The sequence below is a fragment of the Labrus mixtus genome, chromosome 1 (genome assembly GCF_963584025.1).
Source record: "Labrus mixtus chromosome 1, fLabMix1.1, whole genome shotgun sequence".
In the NCBI taxonomy this organism is placed as follows: domain Eukaryota; kingdom Metazoa; phylum Chordata; class Actinopteri; order Labriformes; family Labridae; genus Labrus; species Labrus mixtus.
This window is the reverse complement of record NC_083612.1, coordinates 33579718-33602341: the sequence shown is the minus strand read 5'-3', so window position 1 is coordinate 33602341 and position 22624 is coordinate 33579718. Positions and strand designations below refer to the sequence as shown.

The 22624-nt window shown below is 39.4% G+C and overlaps 2 protein-coding genes across 3 annotated transcripts; one reads left to right on the top strand and one right to left on the bottom strand.

The window, feature by feature from the left end:
• Window positions 1-1460: 1460 nt before the first annotated feature.
• On the bottom strand, window positions 1461-8159 carry LOC132977751 (synapse-associated protein 1-like). The gene is made up of 9 exons (XM_061042570.1): window positions 7840-8159; window positions 7189-7307; window positions 6930-6996; window positions 6342-6415; window positions 6090-6229; window positions 5785-5936; window positions 3843-3892; window positions 3600-3756; window positions 1461-2231 (listed from the first exon to the last, which is right to left on the bottom strand). The coding sequence occupies exons 1-9, from the start codon at window positions 8039-8041 to the stop codon at window positions 2101-2103; spliced, it is 1092 nt and encodes a 363-aa protein (XP_060898553.1). The 5' UTR covers window positions 8042-8159; the 3' UTR covers window positions 1461-2100.
• Window positions 8160-9271: 1112 nt separating this feature from the next.
• Window positions 9272-14151, top strand: phospho2 (phosphatase, orphan 2). Of its 2 annotated transcripts, none has more exons than XM_061042531.1 (4): window positions 9272-9384; window positions 9992-10069; window positions 10281-10375; window positions 11645-14151. In XM_061042531.1, the coding sequence occupies exons 2-4, from the start codon at window positions 9999-10001 to the stop codon at window positions 12202-12204; spliced, it is 726 nt and encodes a 241-aa protein (XP_060898514.1). In that variant the 5' UTR covers window positions 9272-9384; window positions 9992-9998; the 3' UTR covers window positions 12205-14151. The 2 variants fall into 2 exon arrangements, with proteins under 2 accessions (XP_060898514.1, XP_060898523.1); XM_061042540.1 differs by lacking the exon at window positions 9272-9384 and adding an exon at window positions 9430-9599.
• The last annotated feature ends 8473 nt before the right edge of the window (window positions 14152-22624 follow it).

Genomic DNA, 22624 nt, shown 5'->3' with positions numbered 1-22624 from the left:
AAGACAACCTACAAAGGATAAGGTTAGCCATTGTTCGGATTTAATATCCATTCAGAAATCCATTAATACATCCCTCCATCATCTAAACTGGTTTTTCTGTTTGGGGGTTGTGGGGGGAAGCCGATCCAAGCTGTCATTGGGCCAGAGGTGGGGTACACAATGGACTGTTCACCAGTCAATCACAGAGTTAAAGACATTTTTAGATTATTTTATTTTTATTTTTATTTAGTAAAAACACAATAACGTATTGGTTAATGATAGTTTTGTTGTTGTAAATCTTTTTTTTAATTTTTTGTATCTGTTAACAATAACAAAGGGTGGTTTTTGACAATCCAGCTTGTATTATTTTGTTAGTTTGCACACATCACGTGCATCTTATAAGCCCAACTGAAAACAATCACCTATGAATGAAGCACATAAAATACAAATATCTATTCCTTCTGATTGAGTTCAAGTTGTAGTCGTCCAGAAAGATTCTTCTTGGTCAATTTCTTCTCCAGTCTGAATTAAAAGAGACTGAAACCACAAAGAGAAGACACCATGCCTTCTTAAAGAACTTCAGCTCTGTTAGACATTGTGGAGGAGGTGAGGGGCTCAGGCGGTTGGGGGGGAACAAGCAACAAAGGTCCCCAGCTGGACTCTGTGACACTGTGATTACATGGTTGACATCGATGGCCTCTAATCCATCAGGCAGGACCAGAAAAGAGGATGCACCTGACCTGCAATTAACATAGAAATGAACCAAAGAAACATGGATCTGAATCAAAAGATCACGAGGAAGACAATTTATACAATGTTTAATAAAGACTCCACGTTTGACACCACTTTCATATCCACCATACATGTAGTACTTAAAGGTTATGTGAAGGACTAAGAACCCTCTCTTGACTGTCAATATGTGAACAGTCTGTTCTCAGGCAAACACACGTCTCACGTCCTCACCTCTGGAGTTTGAGCTCTTACCATTTGGCACACCATACAAAGTTCCCCAATGTAAACTGACCCGTTTTAAAAATTGGTTTGTGCCCACCTTGATTGTTTCCATTTCATTGTTTTTTAATAATACATTCTATACTGTAAAGGCAGCCCAATGTGTGCAGCACCTAAGTTCAGGACAAATTTCCCCAAATAGACAAGTTAGTCTTTAGTTCAAAATAAAATTCAGTGGACTCCTTCTCTCAGGCAGGATCCAAAGAACGTAATGGAGCACATGAATCACTTGCAGTATTCATGTTGTGCTCCTGTTCAAACTGTTTCCTTAATTCTCCATTAGAGGCCAGACTTCGTGGATGATAAAATGAATAAATAAACAAGTTGTCAAAGCTGTGATTTAACAATAAAAAGAGAATGTTTTTACCTTTTGTTACAGCGTCATAGAAAGACTTGGTAGTAATATTAAACAAACACTCCTTTCCTGGGCTGTGTCCTCCATAAACACCATTTACTGTAAATCATCCAAATGAACAGATAAATATTTATTAAAAGGATGACAGATAAAACAGGAGATGTACAGTATTCCAGTTGCAGAAAAGAAAAGAAGACAATGCTCAAAGAGATGTGTCAAACTGAAGTACAAAATGTAAAAATGCAGGCAGATGGGATGACAGTGAAATTGAAGTGAAGAGTAGTGTTAGAAACCTCTTTATTTACATAAATGCATCTTTACATTTGACTTTACTCTACCGTAACTTCACTAAGACTTTACTGTACAACCCAGCAGGAAGCAGTGGAAACAGAGATACATTTTTTTTATTTCAAACAAGCCTTCTGCTATTATAAAATCCATTGCACTAGAGCGCCCTCTAGTGGCTGCTCACCACCGAAAAAGTGTGTGTCTGGGAAACAAATCAATTTAAACTAATTCAGGAGGGCGCAATGACACAGCACTTGACTCATACATCTGAACATAATTGTGTTCCCAGCAGAGGGGGAAAACTCTCTCTATTAATGGATCTACACCTTCATCATGTACGGGAGGATGTTTACAAGATAGTTATCACAGTTAGGTAAGATGCCGACGTCCATCCCCTCATCATTTGATCATGGATATTCCTCCACTCCAAACCGCTTCATCATTCAGGAGACACACACAGTGGACGTCTAGCTGTGGTCGGCCTGCAGCATCTTCTCAATCTCTTGGTCCCACTGGTCGTCTTTGTGGTCCGACCCGGTCACCACCTCATACTCCTGGAGCTCCTGCTGCAGCTCCTTCTCCCAGTCTGCTGATTCATCTGCATGTGGAGGAGCGGGAGTGTTTTTAAAACCCCAAAACAATCACAAAACAATATGTTGTCTATGTTCTCAAACAGGCTTAAAGGGTGCAAGAAAGACTCTGTGGAATATGTAGCTGAAAAAAAACCAATAAGCATCTCTCTGCAGTGGAGCTGCTGTCTCAAAGGCCGACAGCACCCCATTGTACTCCTTCACTACATCCCTTCTACACCACAGCATATACATACCAACACACAACATAGTTCACTTCTACTATATTGAATTAGTTGATTTATTTATTAATTAATATTTAATATTTTAATAATATATTTTATTTAATAATAATAATAATAATAATAATAATAATATTTAATAATTATTTATTATTATTATTTATAATGTATTAGTATTATTGTTATTATTTATTTATTATTATTATTATTTTATTTAATTAAATATAATAATAATTTAATTTAATATTTATTTATTGAATTAGTTATAATATACTATATTCTTCTATATTTCAATTTAATTTGTTTCTCTTTTGTGTCAACTCTTTATTTTCTCTCTGTCACTTTGGAGCAGCCTGGCAGCAATATTTCCCTCAGGTGTTAATTAATTTCTATTCTATCTTATCTTAAAAGCCACCTTCATTAAAAATGATACTTTCTATAAGACTATTAAAAATGACTTCCTCATTTCGTTACTTCTCCTTTCCCCCTGCTTGTTTTATATCTCGGCTTTAAAAGGTGTAATATGTCGAATTTCATGACAATGTTAAATATCTAACTTAATTAAAAATGGACTAAAACTATGTTATATGTATTATTGTTTTGTTGAGTACATTAACTCAAATATTTCCAACACTCTCCAACAGCCAGAGAAATCCTTTTTTAAAAAAAAAAAAGGGACATGTCTTGTTGTTTATCGTTGCCAAGGAAACACTGGATGTTAAAGACCGCTGCATAAAGAAGCGGGACTTGCTACTGGAAGCTGCCGTACTGTTGCTATAGTGCTGCTGTGATAAAAACGTCATGTAAATTATACTTGGATACATCGTCTGAAAACATAATCACTTCCTCGTGTCTGTTTCGCACGTTCATCTTGACTACGGAAAACTCAAGAGTTCGTTTTCATTAGGGGGTGGAGGGGGAGGGTTAGCAGAGATAATCACTCCCCGCCAGCCTTGACGTCATGTTTTATTGTTTTGATTGAGAGCCCCCTGGTGGCAGAATTGCCTTACTGTCAACTCATAATCTAATCTCTGATAACTCCGTTACTCACATCCTCAGCCTCCAACGCTTACAGAAAGTTGTGTTTTGTCTCGTTCGGCACTTCAACTGTTCAACATGCATTCACACAATAAAAAAAAACAGAGGAACTCTAACCATCAGGAGTGGAGGCGCTATCCTTCTTATCCAGCACCAGCTGCTCCATCTCTTTCCTCAGGTCTTCCTGGTCGAAGGCGGTCGAGTCAAAAGCGTCACTCACAAACTCGGACACCCCGGGACTTGTGGACATTTCCTCCTCCTCTTCTTGAGCCGGCTGAGAGGCACACACACACGGGACAGAGCATTTTATTCACTGCTCTGATGAGTCTTAGAGCGACTGTATCTTTTAAGTTCTCTTACCTTCTGTACGCTGCTGATGGAAACTGGAGGAGTTTTTGGTCTGACATTATCTACAACAACAACAAAAAAAAAAAGAACAGTGCTGTAAGTTTTCTTTATTCAGATATGGTGCTTGCTGAAGTCAATGATCCATAGACTTCCTCTGAAACTGCAGCACTCTGTGGTTTGTGGTTTGTAGCAGAGCGTGTTTATAGTTGGAGGACAACAAGTGAAGAATTGATACTTTTTATACATGAAATACCTAATGTTAGGCATGAGGGCCTCTGATACTGCACCACCAGCTCCACCTGTATGTGTTTTCATTTTAGCCCAGCAGATTGTTTTATTAAAACTTGATAGTCAATGAAAGACACTTTATAACCTACATCTAGGTTTTGTATGATCCAGTATTGTTCTTTTATTGCAGGATTTACCTGATCTTTATGACTTTATTGTTCTGAATGTTGATTTGATGTCATAATACATTTTGACCTCTGTAATTGCCCATCTTTCTGACATGTTACAGAGTGTTATACATCTAGTTTTGAAGGTTTAGAGACTAAAACTAGACAATTCACTCATGAGTTGTTTTTAACATATGTACTCCTGAAATATCTCGATAACTTCAGGAGGACTGCTTCTGTTCACATAATGCATCTCACAGCGGGAGACTATCCCTGTCAGACAGGAGGGGGAGAGTACTTGTTGTATCACTGCTACTTGTAGTTCAACAGAATGACAACATCAACAAAAGAGCGGAGAACAACATACTGATAAACAGAAAACGTAATGCAGCCGTTTAATAACATGCACGGAGATCATAGTGGTCTTGTGCGTACAGTCTATGCACCATGCAGCAGTAACAGTATAGAAACGTCACTCCCCCCCTCCCATTGGCTCGAGCTGAATTCTCCGGATAATATCCTGCTGCGTTCTCCCATCAGCCCACTCAGACTTGTTGTGAGTCTGGCAGGAGAAACTCCGGGAGAAGTCAGAGGGAAAAATTCAGCTGTTAGCGTTCACACATCACATCACACAGCTCCTCCTTAAAATATCCTTTATATAATATGAATGGAACTGAGCTGACTTATTAAAGTGTAAAATACAGACCGCGTTGACAACGATCTGTTTTTGTGCCTTTATTGTAATTTGTGCAATGTCATTTTTCTTTTTGACATTTTCATTGTGGATTCAAGAAAAGGGTTTTTTATTCATTCTTAAATCTTATGTCCCTGGTGGGGTCCATCTAAAAATAGACAAACTCAACGGCAACCTCCGCTGTTGAAAAATGAAGTCGATGCGGAAGTGCAAAATCCTGCAGTTTGTCGAGTGTCTACTTGAGGCTGGGCTGTAGAAGCACCGGGTGTCACATAAACATCCCATTCTTCAGTTTACAGCCTGGTACAAAAAACTAAATTAATCTGATTAGCTCATGGCTCGTCAGAACACACTGTACGGGGGGTGGGATGTTTTGATAATGCATCAGTTTTGATTTTATGAAGGGTAAGAGTTATTGACCAGAAGGCCTCGTAGCTGACCTGATTGACTGAAAGTTAGGGTGAGACAGCATCTGCATGATATGTTTACAGCGCAGAACAGGAGGGCTCAGAAGCAACGTTATGTTCACCATTCTGTCTGGCAAACGTTACAGAGGTATGGCTCTGTCATAGCACATAGCCCCGGAGAGACCTCTCAATTAATCTTCCAGATTCATACGTTTATCGTTCATTTCAGCTCCCTTTTATAAACTTTGAGGACAAGATTGATAAATACATGAACCTTAAACTTTATACCGTTTTGAAATAATCAACTGATGCAAGATGCCTAGAGGGGTCAAACAAAAGTAGCTGAAGGCAGACACCGCCCTCTGCTGGTTTTTGTTGCATCAATTTGAATTGTCCCTAATTTTTTATCGATTTCACATTTTTTCTCGTGGTATTGTTACATCCCATTGAAGTCTGACCTGATAAGACGACGTCCTCAGGTGACACGCTGGTCCCCCTGTCCTCGTCGTCTTTCTGCTGCTGCTGAGCTGCCAGCGCTGTGAGCTGAGCCGACTGCTTGACCAGAGACACCCGGTAGAAATAATTCCTCCAGAAAACCTCCTCCTTCACACTGTCACACACACAAACAATTTCATTACACAATTTTGAAGGTACATTTAACACACACACACACACACAGACACACACACACACACAGACACACACACACACACACACACACACACACACACACACACACACACACTCCTGTAAGACTACTGACTGTTTAGGAACCAGGTCGAAGCGCATGCGGTTGAGGAGCTGGTCTTCCTCCAGCATCACTGCTGCCAGCGGATACATCTGCTCCATGTCGAAGGAGAACTGAACCCCAGCGGGGGGGTCTCGCAGGAAGTTCCTCTTGTCCTAGAATCAGCAGGCAGACACACACAAGAGGGATGTGTTGATCATAGTCAGTAATAACACTACACACAGACATGTTTACCATATTTATATAATGAACAATGTCTTTGCTTACAGCTGACAGAGCAAGGATCTGCTGCTGGATCGTCTCCTCCTCATTGTAGCCGACCCACGGAGGTACTGCTGCTTCTACATGCGGACATAAGCACAGACATGATCACACACACACACACAGACACACAGACACACACACGCAGACACACACACACAGACACAGACACACACACACACACACACACACACACACAGACACACACACACAGACACACACACACACACACACACACAGACACACAGACACACACACACACACACACACACAGACACACAGACACACAGACACACACACACACACACACACACACACACACACACACACACACACACAGACACACACACGCACACAGCTTATATCAACACTGATAGCAATTCATTCTCATATTGACATGCTTTGGAGGAGTACCACTAAGGTCAACATAAAAGCCAGAATCTTGCCAGTAAAGCATCTTTAATATGGTATAAAATCTCTCAGAAAAAGTAAAAGAAGCCACCGGGCCAAGGCGAGGGTTCTTTAACATAATATAAAAAACAGCTAGAGCATTATTACTGTAGTGTGTGTTCAGTGCTTCTCTTCTGATTTTACCTGATTTTTTGGACTTCTTTTCTTGAACAAACTTTTCTTGCTCCTTTTGGAAATCTCCTAGAAAAGTCTGAAAACACATAGAGACACATGATGAGCAAAGGAAAGGGACATTTTTCTTCTTCATTTATATCACCAAAGCACGTTGCAGCTATGACAACAACAACATATAAGACTTATGTTATTCCTAAAAAATCAGCCACACAGAGTCGTCTTCTAAAAGCTGCCAAACTTGTCAGACGAGTCTAAAGAGCAAGCATGCCTTGTCTATGATGCCATCGATTTTTCCTTCTTCCACGGTCTTCTTGATGGTTTGAGCTGTCTCGACCACTGAATCAGAGATCTTCTTTGTGGCGTTGGTGGCAAAGCTGAAGATGTAACCTACACATGGAGGAGAAAAGATTAAAAAAAAGACAGGGTCAGCAATTTGATTTTTATAAAAAAAAAAAAAAAATCTGATCAGAATCAGAAATGTATTTCATTAGTCCGGTTGTTACAGTTGCTCTCAAAAACAATATAGAAGTATGAAATATGAAAATATATATAGAATGTAGAATAAAATGAGCAACAAGTACCAAAGTGCAGAGTATCCTAAGACATGATAAACTATGTTCAGGTACAGGGAATTAAAATATGTACACTTACATGAGCTGGGTATTGCATATTAATTTCACACTCATATCCTCTTGTTTGTAACAGGCAACAAACAAAAGTGACGTCAACATATTAATGACAATTCATAAAACGAAAAGAGGCGTGGTCAATATCGAGGACATCACTCTTACGTCATGTTATGAGTTTAGGATGACAACGTCACTCGTAATAAGACAACTGGATCTTTATAGGGTTAAAAATGTGGTGATTGATTTAAAATAAGTCAGCAATAATAGAGTGAAAGGGGGTTTCATCTTACCACCGAGTCCTTTGCTGTGCTCAGAGTTGTCCTGGTTCTCTTCTGGTTCTCCATCCTGGTCAGCTGGTTGCTGTTTGTTTACCTCGTTTTGAGCCTCCACCACCTTTTCTTCCTGCTCCGCTGTCAGCTCCTCTCTGTCGTCGGGATTCTTCGTCAACGTAGGGTCCTCTAAACCCAACCACGTCCCCAAACCTTTGAACATATTTATAGAAATTAAGTAACAAATTTAGCTTTAAGACGAGAGGAATTACACACTCTGAACAGACGGACTGATTCTGGACTTAATGCAACCAGGAACTAAACAGACAGAATTTCTTCTTCTCTGTTTCTGTGGAATTCAAGTTGTGCGCTGCTGCCGCCTGGTGGCCAGAATGGTGAAGCGACGCCTTCAGGAGTTCTCTTGGTCATTGGAGGAACTGCACTTGTTATTTTGAAAGTGAAAGAGTGACTGGTTGTTCAATGTGGTCAAATTAGATGAGAAAATGTAAAAAAGTGTCTTCGGTGCTCTCGGGAAATAGGTGAAAACGTTATACACACAAACAAGGGGGAAACCAGGCATTGCAAGCATGGGAAATGTATTTACACACATTTTATTTTTTAATATTTAATTTAATTTAATTTAATTTATTTAAAAAAGAATCTATTTTTAGTATCTATCTATTTTTTGTACATTCTTATTTTTTCTTTTTTTAATTTAAATTGTACTGTGTTCACTTTCTGTTTGCAATCTTTGCTCTTTGCTGCTTTAACTCTGTAAATTTCCCCATTGTGGGATAAATAAAGGATTATCTTATCTTATCTAATTATCTAATTCTTTAAAAAAAGGCCTTTATCATAATGGCTAAATCATATAAAAACACCCATGTTGACCAACATTAAAGATTTAAAACTTCATTAACATGGCAATACTATTAAACAATCGTGCAACCAAACTCCCCACGTTCGAAAATAATACATATAAAATGTAATATAATATTTCAAAGTGTGTGTTTATGAGATAGACTGCATAGTCTATAGTTTTTTTTTTTTTTTTTTAAATCTGTCTTTATTTACAAATTAAAAAAAAACAAAAGATGTTTATACAAATTCTTATAGAGGATGAACATACAACAGCAAAATACACAGGAACAAGTTAATTCAAACATAAATTAAGACTAGGGGGGATTATATATAAAAATAAATAAATAAAAATCAAACTTTTCCAAAAATATACATCAGGCAAATGTAAGCAGACAACAATCTGGAGCAAGGACAAAAAAACATTCAACAAGGGCCAGAAATAAAAACAACAAGAATTTCGACAAGTCAGCACTAATCTGTCTAGCAGTCTTGCTAGATTTCATTTTTTTCCAGAGATAAGAAAAAGTATTTGAAATCATTTATAGTCTATAGTTTATAAGGGACATAAATATGGACATCAGAAAAAGATACCAAAAGCGGCGCATCCCCAGCAGGTGGCGGTAATGAGCTGAGTGCGGTTTAACTTCTTGTAACAATAAGACGAGGAGTAAGACAGACCGGCGGACTTATGTCATACAAGCTGAGGTAGGTTTACCTTTTAATAACAGTTTTACTATATATATTTAAGGAGTCTTATGTTCCATAACCCTGTGTGTATTCTAGTGTAGGAAGCTTTATGTTATCTCACCGTGATCTGAATTTCGGAGCGACATTTGACAGCGAGGTCTGCGAGGCCGTTTCCTTGATAACGGACGAGGCTTCACCAGACCTCTTATGAAAAATAAGTGATTCAGAATAAAGTACGTTTTGACTTAACTTTTATTTTGAATAGAAAACAAGTGTTAACATGCCAGGATGGATTTAAGTGTTGCTTTAAAATCGGCGTATAGAAGAGAGCAATTGAATGAGTCTTTCAGTCTGTAGTTCAGTCTTTAAGACTCAGCCACTATGTGTGCTGGTTAAAGATATGACTGATTATTTAAGAAGATAAAATGAAAACGAGCAACACCTTCATGTCCAACTAGGCTGTCATGTCCAAACATGCATAAAAGAAACGTATTTAAATAGATTATTTTACAATAATATTATTGTATGACTATGATAACATGTTTGTTCCAAAATATTAATTTATTTCTGTCTATGGTTTTGCTGTAGATTCTAATTTATTTGAAACGTTTTTGTCTTTTTCCAGTTGAAAAATGAAGACTCTGATGGTGTTTGATTTTGACCACACAGTGGTGGATGACAACAGTGACACTTGGGTGTTAAGGTACATTTTTTATTATTTTCATTGTATCACTACACTAATCAAAAGGAAAAATATAGAAAAAGTAATGTATGTTTTTTTACGTCCACAAGACTTTTTGTCCTAGGCCATCAGAAACCACACGGACAATGAGATGGAAGATCATAACCTTTAATTTACTTACAACCAAAATCACCGGTTTATCCCCAATTTGTTTTTGTTCCCCTCGTCCCAGATGTCTGCCTGGCGAGGCGCTTCCTGACTCTGTGAAGAAATCCTACAGAAAAGGTCATTGGACTGAGTTCATGGGCAGAGTGATGAAATACATTGGTGAGAATTAATGATCCTCTACTGTAGAACCGTTCAAAGTAGGGCCCGACCGATAGAAAGAATCTGGTACCGAGTTTTTTGTTGATCTGTTGAGATAGATAAAGAGGAGGGGAAAAAGTGATACAGCATAGTTTGGCGATATTTTGTGTGGCAATAATTATACCGTCTCATGGCCGCCAAGTATCGATATTTTTATTAAATTAATAGCAAATATGCGTTTTACATTTTGTATTCCTGAAGGGGTTGCACACTTTATTTTGAACAGGTTGGATTGTTAAAAAAATCCTGTTTCTGATTCAATTAGACTGAAATACTAACAGTTCAGATTGTGAGGTGCATGCAGCAGTTTACAGGGTTTTACTTTGATCACAGTGTCGCTCAGTCTGTGGGCTCGACTCCCACTGTGTAGAAATAAAAAGACTGAAGTGAGATGAATAGACTGAGAATGTTTTCTTATTGGACAGAACAGTTCAATTTCATCTTCATAATATGCAGTTAAAAAAAACTTAATCGCAGTATATTGTATCGTGATTCCCGGCATATTGCAAAATGTTTAAAATCACAATGATATCGTATCGTGATAATATCGTATTGTGGGGGCTCTGCTGATTCCCACGCCTAATAATAATAATAATAATAATACATTTGATTTAAAGGCGCCTTTCAAAACTCTCAAGGTCACCTTACAGAGCAGAGATAAAAACAACAAAGTAACAACACAACGATAAAATTAACATTAAAAACACAAAAAACACAAATGTACAGGATGTAAAGGAGTAATGAGACCGGGTGGAGAATGATCAGACTGAATATGCCAGTTTAAAAAGATGTGTTTTGAGATGAGATTTGAAAATGGAGAGAGAGTCGATATTACGGATTTGTGGTGGGAGGGAGTTCCAGAGGTGGGGGGGGCAGAGCGGCTGAAGGCCCTGGACCCCCATGGTGGACAGGCGAGCGTAGATACATGTATTGTGTTGATCCCTGTTATCAAACACTTGTGGAAAAGATATGAAGAAAAGATAGTAACTGCATGTAGTGCATCACTGCTGGACACTCTGGAGAGTGGTAAAGCTTGTTGTAACCCCTATAGCGCCCTCTGCTGGTGAAAGATGACTGCTAGTTTAATACAATAAAACTCAAATGAAATTCTATTTGACTGGTGAATAAATGTAGAAATATCGGCGCATATCTGATGTAAATTTAGCCCATATGGATAGTCAGTCTGATATGCTAACACCAGATGATATATTTTTGTGTCTGTTCCTCCAGGGGACCAGGATGTCAGCCCAGACAGGGTCCGCAGTGTGATGGAGACCATCCCCTTTACAGCAGGAATGACAGACTTGCTGACTTTAATACTGGAGAATAAGAGCAGCATCGACTGCATCGTCATCTCGGACTCCAACGCCCTGTTCATTGATTGGATCCTCCAGGCGTCAGGACTCCAGGCAGCTGTCGATCAGGTCTTCACCAACCCAGCTAAGTTCAACGAGCTTGGGTACATGGAGGTGCAGTACTGCCACTCTCACGACTGCACACAATGCCCCGTAAACCTGTGCAAGAGGAGAGTCCTGGAGCTGTACCTGTCCGAGAGGTCTGACGGAGGTGTGAGCTACGAGCGGATATATTACGTGGGGGACGGTGGGAATGACCTCTGTCCCACTTTCTGTCTGCGAGGGAACGATGTGGTGATGCCCAGGAAAGGCTACACCCTGGAGAAACTGCTGTCCAGACTGGAGAGTCAGAAAGATGACAATTCTCTGAGAGCTAAAGTCATCGCCTGGAGCAGCGGCACAGAGATCCTCGAGGAACTGAAAGCCAGCATGTAGCCTTCATGAGAGCGTGGAGTTCAAAATGAAAAGCATTCAATTCTAACTCAAATATTGCGCTAATTCAAATCATGAGACTTTGCATGTGAGGGCAATGCTGCTCCTTTAAATTCTGAAAAAACACACAAGTCAGTGTTTTTTTAATTTCCATTTTTTTAAGTTGTGCTTAATTATTTTGATCACTTTTCCTTTAACTTTAACCGTTTGTTGTTTAATTCTTTTAAAATTCAACTCAAAGCCCTAAACATGTGTTTTTTTTACCTGAAGCTATAATCAAGGCTGTTGTTTTAATAGTAAGAAGGAGAAAGGGAATCGATGCATCTCAGCCTTATTACATCATAAACACTCAGTTTTTACATGTGCACTAATGTAAGACTTGTAGGGTCTTTGTTGCACGTCTGAAAGACGCCAGTTACAAAGTGCTTCACCGTCCAATAAAAATAAAAACACCAACCATGATAACCACCGAATAAAATATACAAAATAAAACACCAGGTCAAATAGACAAGGGGAACAGAAACGCTCGCCTGATGGCTTTCACGATGCATTTGAAGTTTCGGCCCTTTATTCTGAGACATATCCAAGGTACACTGAAAACACCCTGGGGTCATGACGATGACCATCGTCCAAACGATGAAGTGGAGGCTGGCCATTTTACATAAAAACATGTCTCTGTTTAGGTGTTTTTATCTTTACCTGAAAGTCAGACAGTACATATACAGAACATGTATTTTGATGAACTCCTTGATTTGAGAGAGTTTGATTCTTCATTGTTATTATTATTTTGTTCTTCATTGATTGTATCTTGTTTGTGGTGCTCAGCGGTGCTTTGTGAACACGCCTGTGCTTCAATGACTTGAACTATTTCACATCTCAGGTTTACATTTTGTTTTTGTACATTTGATGCTCTGTTTATCCTTTGAACCAGGTTTTGAATAACTTCCTCACTCTTAACTCTGAGTTGGCATGAATGGCATTAACCTTCCCTTTCTTTCTTTATCTTTTAAAGGAGCAATATGTAACTCTGACACCCAGTGTTTAAAATGGGTACTGCAGTCCACATTCAAAACATTAGGGAGAGACCTGTCTCTCCTCCTTAGAGTTGACGTGCATGCAGGTTGCCATATCGAGACACTGAAGCTTCAGTGTTTAGCCAGCTCGGTCTGAAACATTTCTGCGTTCTAACCTCTCCATTTTTCAAAAGCATCTCCAATATTGATCCTAGTGTTACCACGTTTCTGCTCGTGGAGCTTATTAGAAACATGCAGAGGCTTTTTAGGGCGAGTAGAATCAGTTATATCTGAACCAGTTTGCTTTCCCGTCTCCAACACCCGTTGGTTTGACTCGTAAACTGAGGGGTGTCCAAAACAGATATGTGGGGTGCCGTAAAACCTCCTACCTTCTCTGGTCAAAACAAAAACAGATAATTCAGGAGCAGAATCTAAAGTTAGAAGGAGGACATACTGGCTGCTGCATTGTTGTCAGAGAAGCCAGCACTTCAACATAGCATGTTTCCTTAATGTCTGATCATACAGTAAAGTTCATTTAAGATACATTCAGTAGATATCTTTACTGTTCCTTTAAGCTACATGTCTTTTTTTTCAAAACTACAATACCATCCAGTTAAAATGGCTTTCATGGATACTTTACTTGCAAACACAGCAGCACCGTTTATAAATTGATCTAAGCTCCGCTTGTTATGGAAGGTTTCAGATTTGATGAATTTTTGTTTTTCAAAAAACAAGGTAACCCGGGACATCCGCCATGTTTCTCATTACAAAGTGTTGTTACCAGGACAGAGGATTTAGGTCCAAGCTTTGGTGTTCATGAAAGTCAGAATGCACTCAGATTTTGTTTGACACTGCCATATACAACATGTGAAATATATTTTTTGAAATAAATTCATATTCTTGTAATTTAAATGATGAAATTACAACCTGAAACCTCTTTTATGCACTGTTTTCTTTATGTTACAACCAATAAGGAACCAGCGAGTACTCTGCAATGCAAAAACAACAACAACAACAACAACAACAACAGTATATTGTCCAGTTTTAAGTTCCTTTATGAAAAAGTGATATCGTAATGTTGGATGCATTACATAGAAAGATATTTCTTGATTATCAGTGAAGACAGTTTACATGAAATATACCAGAAACACCTAAAGCCGTTCAGTTAGCTGGTTTAATAATGTTTACCATCATAAATATCTTACACAGCCCCTGAAGTCCCAAAAGGTAAAAAACAACAACTTGTGTGCACAATATAATTCACTCTGTGGATGTTCCTAAATCGCTCCTATGGGCTCTGAGAGTCCTCTCAGCGAGCTCCTAACTTAGCTTAAAGAATCCTATCAAGGATTTTTAGTTTAGGAGTGATTTAGGAACAATCTCAGAGAAACTTTTATCTTAGTGAGGAGGCGTGGTTGACCCGGTTGCTAGGTATGACCATATAGATAAACTAAATATTAATGGATGAAGCCTGAGTGATGTCAGCCATCTGTTACAGCAGGGGGCTCCGGAGCCTCATCGTCTCAGCCTAACTTTCAGTCAACCTAACAACAGGCTAAGAGCTGGAGCTGAGGCGAGTTTTAAGCCTCTTGGCGATCCCTTACATCGTGCTTGCCTATCAATCAGGTCAGCTACACGCCTAACTATGGATAACACATATCGCTTTCAAAATGAAAACAGCTGTTTAAAAAAAATACATCACCCCACGTACAGTGTGTGCCAGTGATGACAATAACTAATCAGATCTATTTTGTTTTTTGTACCAGGCTGTAAACATGTTTATTTATGCTGTAAAGAAGACCTACTGTATAAGTATAGCCTACAAGATGTAGGCAATAACGCTGACAAATCGGACGCACCCAATGGGTGCCGAAAAGGGACGCAGATCATGTAAGTGACATTTTTAGCCAGATGATGTTTTATTCAACATATTTCAGTCACTTAAGTGCGCTTTTAGTAGTCCATTTTTGGAACATTGTAGTTTCACCACGGCGGACCCACGTTATTAAAATCCACCGTCGCATAATTACGTCGCCTAGGGGAAATGTGGTCGGATTGTCAGAGCAACGCGATCACCTTTTCCTAAGTCTTTTAAGAATTCTCCTAACATCTTTCCTTAACCTCATGACGTTTTCCCCGGGGTTAAGGTGAAGTGGCTAGTGAGAGGAGATAGGAGGGAGAATCCGAATGCACCCAATTATTTCAGTTTTCTTTTGGTTTAGATTTAGGAAGTTTAAGTCCATCCTCCATGCTAAAGATAAAAGATAAATAATCAATAAACTTCTCTGAATTCTTCCTGATGGGAAGAAAGTTTCACTAATTTACCCGACAGTTGATTTCTTTATGTAAGTGGAGTGTGGGAATCAACAAATGGATCCTCTTGTGTAAATACTGAATTTAACCTTAGTATCAGGGTTAAAGCTGGCTCTTTCTCCTGGATTAAATTTAGACCAGGAGGAAGGTCATACTGCTTCACTGCACCATTTTAAATACATGGTCTTAGTGGTCTTGGTTCTGTGTCAAACAAATACATGTTGGAGCAGGTTTCAAATGAAACCAAGGCCTGAATAATTGTAAGTTATCAGTGAGAATGACTTTACATCAGAATCATGTCCTAACTCCTCAGGTTTATGTTGTGACTCTTTGATTTAAAGTAGCTAAAAGAAGCCCCACATTGTTTTTCTTCTGCCCTCCCCCGCTCATCAGGATTTAGTTAAAATGTTTAAATGGAAGCATTTTATAGCCATATACCTGGCAGCCAAGCAGAATGTGTGTAGGTGAGTTTGGAAAGAAGATCTGTGTGTAACTTAGAGATAATAAATCCTGCACCTGTAGCTGTTGATGATTTCTACTGAATTTTCCATGTAGCGTGATGTGTAGATACTGTAACTCTCACAGCTTATCTACCTCTGACAGGCACCAGATGTTGTTGCCGTAAAGGTTCAGCACACGCTCTTCACACACTCATAGCTGATAAAGTTTCTGGTTTGGATCCAACAACTTGTAGATGCAGAAAAACAACAAGGAGAAAGGGCATATGCTCAGTAAAAGCCCGTGAAGTATTTCAGGCTTTTACAAGGACAGAAATATAATGCAAAAGCATCGTTTTAAAGAATGACCATGGCCTTAAAGAAGTTTAATACAGCAAAAATATAAACAAAGACATTTTATGCATTTTACAAAAGAGGTATTAAAGTCATTTGGTGTGTGAGCATCAGCCAGAAGAAAACAAACATGCAGCAATATGAGACAAGAAAGAGAATCAAGTCTTACTTGGTGATTGACCTTGAACAGTGAGAATGTAGTGTTTCAAATTGTTGTCCAGTTTTTGACAGCACAAGAGTAATACAGCATAAAGTATTTAACTTCTGAAATCCTGCAGCTGACAGATGTTCCCATAAGATCACAAGTTAGGATAATTATAAAAAAGTGCACAGTGAAGGACAGAAAAGCACAAAGGGAAGGGAAAACAGGACTCAGCCTTTATGCTGATTGAGCTCCCAGGCACCCCAATCCTGCTTTCTTTCTAATAGCTAAATGTTGAGAAAGTGACCCTAATTCTAAGTTGAATATACATTTTTTTTCCCTAATAGTCCCTTTTTTAAAATTTTAAGTCTCTGTCAAAACAGTATGAATTTACTTTGGTAAATTATGGCCCAATTTAGTCTAAAATATAATATAGCGATTATAAAGCAGAAAATGCTTGCATTGCTGATTGACAGGTCGCTACCACAGTGTCCTGTCACCCAGGGTGGACACCGAACAAGCGCCCCTACAGTCTGTTCAAGCTGGGACTGTATGCCTCTTACACTGCCTATTTAAAAAGGTACAGAGGTGAAATGGTTGAGCAATGTTCTTCTCACTGTGTAAAATCACACACTGGGACAGCATGGTTTGGTTCTGTGAGTTATAAAGGCTCGATTGCCCGTCGTTAGACATGACGTGAACAGGGGGTGCATGATGGCTTATAACGGATAAGCTGCTCCCAAATAGTTTCTGTTCCTGCAGCAACAAATCCAATATGTCCTTGGGCAAGAATTAATCCTTAACCCCAAAATGGTGAATGAATGGGATTTGTTATTTCTGATGGTCACACTACATAGCAATCTACCATCAGTGTGTGAATGGGTAGGTGTGACGTGCATTGTAAAAAGCGCTTTGAGTAGTCAGAAGACAGAAAAGTCCATGTACCATTTACCAAGAGCTTTGTTGGTCATCGTAAATAATTCACTTAAATGTGAGTTGAAATTTCCCCACAAAATGTACAGTACAGTGTATGCCCAGACTTAGGGCACTAATGTGAAATTTCAGAGTTAAAAGGCTGGCTAATGCACCTCCATCCTCCTGTCCAAATATGGTCTCTGTTGGTTCTTTAAAACTGACATGGTGAGGACAAACTCGAGGCTTCAATATGGGGTATCCCACAAACCGGTAGAGGCCACAGTGGTGACATCTGCTTCTAATATACACTCTATGGTCTCTTACCACACATGGTAGTGTTGTGTTTCTGCACTTGGACTTGCACTACCACGGTCAAGTTCTTTACTAATATAAGACAGAGGACCAACAGCCTTTTTTAGGTATGTATGAGCATGTGCAGAAAGGGAGAGGAAGAGGGCATCATGGGAGAATTATTCTTGTTAAAGAGAATAAAAACAATCATGTGTGATTCCACACTGCAGGCAAAGATACCGACTCACCTCATGACTCTGCATAAACTCAATAAAAGACCTGTGCTCAAAAGACTCAAGACACTAATGTATGCAAATGTGTATGCATGGCTGAAAAAACTCCTTGGGCAAATGTTAAATGAGGAATCAAAAATCTGGACTAAATAATATTGGGTAATAAAGGTCAGAATCATTTTGTTGCCAGCAGCTTTGTTAACACCATGTTGGTATTTTGTTATCCACATGAGGACGTGCTGCAAATTGAATGATTTAGCAAGGCTGTGATCAGTGAGGCTGCCGACGGATCATGAACAACCTTTGTTCTCATCACTTGTCGGCCATATTGGCAAACTTCTGTGAAGCTCTACCAGCATTTAGAGATAAAATAAAGCCCTTCTGACCCTCCCTGACATTCCTGTAAGGGAGGAGCTGTGATAGAAAAGATTATGCAAGTTCATTGGGTCTTGTGTTATGCTTGACCCAAGAGCTTAGTCATGAAGAGAAAAGGCAGCAGGTGACCACTATTGTAAAATTCTATATCCTCCCCACACAACAAAGAATGTGCATGAATCAATATCCCCTTAATGTAGTTCAGCATTTCTTTTGGGGATAGTACAAACAGTGTTTTTAAAAGCCAAACTAGGTGTTCTGCAAATGTAATGTTCCAATACCTTCACCTTCACATGCTAATTAATGCGTTTGAGTAACTATTGCAGCACTTTTGTCCGTGTTAAAAAAAGATGATACTCTTACCAAACTGCTCCTAACTTCTATGAAGGGTGGATAGTGCCACCTCTAACCCTCCCAAGGTGACAGACAAAACACTGCCTGTGAAATGTGTGACACACGAGTGTTCAAAAGAAATGGACGTCACAACTGTGACTTTAGCTGTTAGTCTTTCAACTGCCTTTTTGAAGCTTCTTTCTTGGCATTACAGCAAGCGCCAATTTTGTTTGACGCTGTCAATGCTATAGGCTAACTCATAGCAGTAACAGTAGCTAGCTTATATTGTTTCCAACAGAATGAGGTCTATTTTGTCCAGAAAGCTGACCAGAACTGATAATTTTGTCGACAAAAATAAGTATTCATCTCTGGTGGGCGAGCAAAACAAACAGGATAGCTTAAAAATAACCCACCATATGCCCTGTGGGGAAAAGCCAATAATAGCCCAGGTTGCTTGATGCAAACAAGCTTAAGAGATCAACACTTTTATTTTATTTTTTAACCAGGCTGCTAACTTGTTTAATTTACTTGTAAAGTTGAGTTTTTATTTTGGACTTAATGGAAACTTGCATTTTCCAGTCATGTAGTTTTTGTGGAATCATGTATAAGTATGGCAGGTTCAAAATGGTGTTCAAGAACCGGTAAGTCTCCAGGTCCCTGTGTTCAATATCGAATCTTTATTTGTATAGTGCCAATTCATAACACAGGTTATTTCAAGAGACCTTACCCTGTGTTATGTTACAAACGAGCATGTAAAAGACCTTACTCATCGTTATACTATCTACAAAAACTCAACATTAATCCACCATGAGCACTAAGCAACATTTTCCAAGGTTACAGTGGCAAGAAAATATTTCTTTTAAGGCCCTGACACACCAAGCAGACGACCAAGAGCTAGTGGCGACGAAGGCAGCCTGTGGCGTCAGCTCACGTCTTGGCATATAAGTTGCATTCGGGCGCGGTCACACTGGCAATGTTATCGTACCTTGCCCCCCCCCCCCTCGATAAACATTAACAACTGTAATGATGATAAAACTGAGAGGACTGATTATGTTAACTATAGAGGTTGAAGTTGAGCAGCTCTTAGATTCGCTTTCATATTTATATCTATGATAATAGATGTAAGTCTGATATTAATGGTTGTAGCTCTTAGATTCACTTTAATGTTTATAATAATGATAAAAGATGTAGGGCTTATTTTGTAAAGGAACCTACTCGAGAAGGGAGCGCTGGACCTTAGCCAGCCCTGACTATAAGCCTTATCAATGAGGAACATTTTAAGCTTACTCTTAAAAGTAGAGAGGGCGTCTGCCTCCTGGACCCTGATAGATGATTCCAAAGGAGAGGGGCCTGATAACTGAAGGCTCTACCTCCCATAGTACATTTAGGGCGCACTCACACTAGGCAATCAGTACCGTGCACAAGTACGCTCCACCCCTTAAGTAAAGTTTGAGCTGTGTGAGTGCTCCAATCTGTGCTTAAACACAGTACACTTCCTTGGCCATGGCACGCTTGGAAGAGGTGTGCTCTGGCACGGTGCAGTTCATGCACGAGCACGAGCATGCGGGTATACAACATGGACAGCCTTCATTATTGAGAAATCCTGGAGTGTTCTGTCTGTATCTGACTAAAAAAAGCCACAAAGTCAGTAAAGTTGAGGTCTTGTTCACCAATGTGCTAACGCAGACTCAACAAGCGAACCCTTTTTAATTTTTTGAGTCCGTCTGTCTTGTAAATAAAGCACGCTTCATGATCATGTAAAGCCATGTATCTGTTTTATTGCGACATTATGTAGGCTACAAGATTCAACCTTGCTCGGGCCTGGTTAGTCCTGGAACAGTGTGAGTGCAGGCCTGCATTCTGGTAGCGTGATGTTCTAGAGGGGTAATAGCTCTTTAAAATAAGCTGGTGCCTGACCATTAAAGGCTTTGTAAGTGAGAAGATTTTTTAAATTATTATATAGGGAGCCAGTGCAGAGAAACAAATAAAGGAGAAATGTGGTCCCTTTTCTAGTCAGTACAACAGCTGCAGCATTTTGGACAAGTTGAAGAGTCTTTAGAGACTTACTGGGGCAGCCTGATAAAAGATAATTACAATAATCCAACCTGGAGGGAACAAATTAAGGATATGCCTGATTTTGGGTATATCACAACGGTGATAGGCTGTCCTTGAAATGTGTTTTATGTGGGAGTTGAAGGACATATCTCAGAGACTTTTTGGAATAAACACAATTCAATGTTACTAATATATACTTTGTAAGTTATATGAAACTTTTACAGCAAGTAACTGTTTATTATCTTTGACCCAGTTTTGATGTTCATTAAAACAACATGCAACGCTTTAAATAACTTACACTTGATATCACAATTTTGAAATTACTCTACGGCCACTTCCATTAAAACAAATTATCAATACACACAATGATGATAATATTTATATTAATGTTCTCTATTCTCCTCAGCTTCGTCAATGTTTTCTCTTCCAGACTCAATACATACTTGAACACTGAGAGCAGCTGTAGTTCAGAGAGATGAGGACATCCTGTGAGACCTTCGTGTTGCTCGTGTGTGGACAACTGCTTTTGCATGGGCATGCTGGCTTCTGTCCCAGCTCCACACATACCTCACTCTGGAGAGAGAAGCCTGCAGGCTGCTGGCAGGCGGATTAGAGATCAGTTGTCTTTGCTTCAGCTAATTTTTTTTGTATTGGTGAAATTCGACTTTTAAAAGGCAAGATAAATTAAAAGCTGAACAATACACTCAATGAATTCTTTCCCCCTGCTTTAATCTTTAAAGAGACAGTGGTTAATGTGTGACTGATCACACATCATAAAATAAATACAGACTAAAACGTGATTCTTATGCTCTTGCCTAGGATGTAATTAATAATACTGGTTTATTGTAGCTAAATCCAAGGTTCAAGGTTCAAGGTTTCTTTATTCGTCTCCCTAGGGAGAAATTTGTCTAGGATGCTGGGAAATTGCTGCATGGACAATACATCGAAAACAACATAAAAACAGTAATTACAAATGTGCGAAAAACATTTAGCTTATCCGTGCTACCTTGGGTGAACCTACAGTTCACCCAAGCGTCTGCTTACGTATCCATACACATACACACACACACTCACTCCCACAGTCACAGGCGCATGCACATGCACACTGTGCACATGTACACATGCCACTCCAGACAGTTTCATACATACATACATACATGTCTACAGTTATCGGTACATTGGGGGCCTCCTGGTTTTCCGTTCCTCTTCTATTTTTTGCTCATTAATGAGCTTAACTGAAAAAGGGACTAGTGAGTTTTTGAAGCGGTTGTGTTTGCACAGAGGAACCCTGTACCTTCTCCCTGAGTTCAACAAAACATATTCAGAGTGAAATACATGGGAAGTGTCCGATAAAATGCCCTTGGCCTGTGTGATTGTGGCCTGCTCAAAAAGATCCTGGGGGGTAAGAGGGGCACACATGCCCATGATCTTGCCTGCTGTCTTAACCAGGCTGAGGATCTGAGCTTTAGATTTTACTGTTAGAAAACCAAACCAGCTGGTGATGCCACACTGTAAAATGGACTCTATTGTTGCTCTGTAAAAGATGAACATAATGTTTTTACATACACCAAACACTCTTAGTCTCCTGAGAAAATAGAGGCGCTGATGGATTTTGACACACACGCTTGCCACCTGTGTGTGCCAGCTGAAATCATTGTCAATATGCACCCCCAGGTATTTGTATGAGGTGACTTGTTCAATGCTGTGACCATGAATGGCCACAGGGCTCCGGTTTCCGACTGATCTGGGGTCCAGCAACATCTCAACAGTTTTACGAGTGTTTATGAGTGAGCGAGCAGCACCTGAGCAGAGCAGCGTGTTACTGTGTACCTACTCTTAGCTTAGCTTAGCAGTTAGCTTTACAATGGCTTCTTTTTCTGTCTCTCCCTCTCCTGCTCTCTCCTGCTCTACGTGTCAGATGTTAATGTGTCTGAGTTAGAGAGGCGGCTCCGCACCATTGAG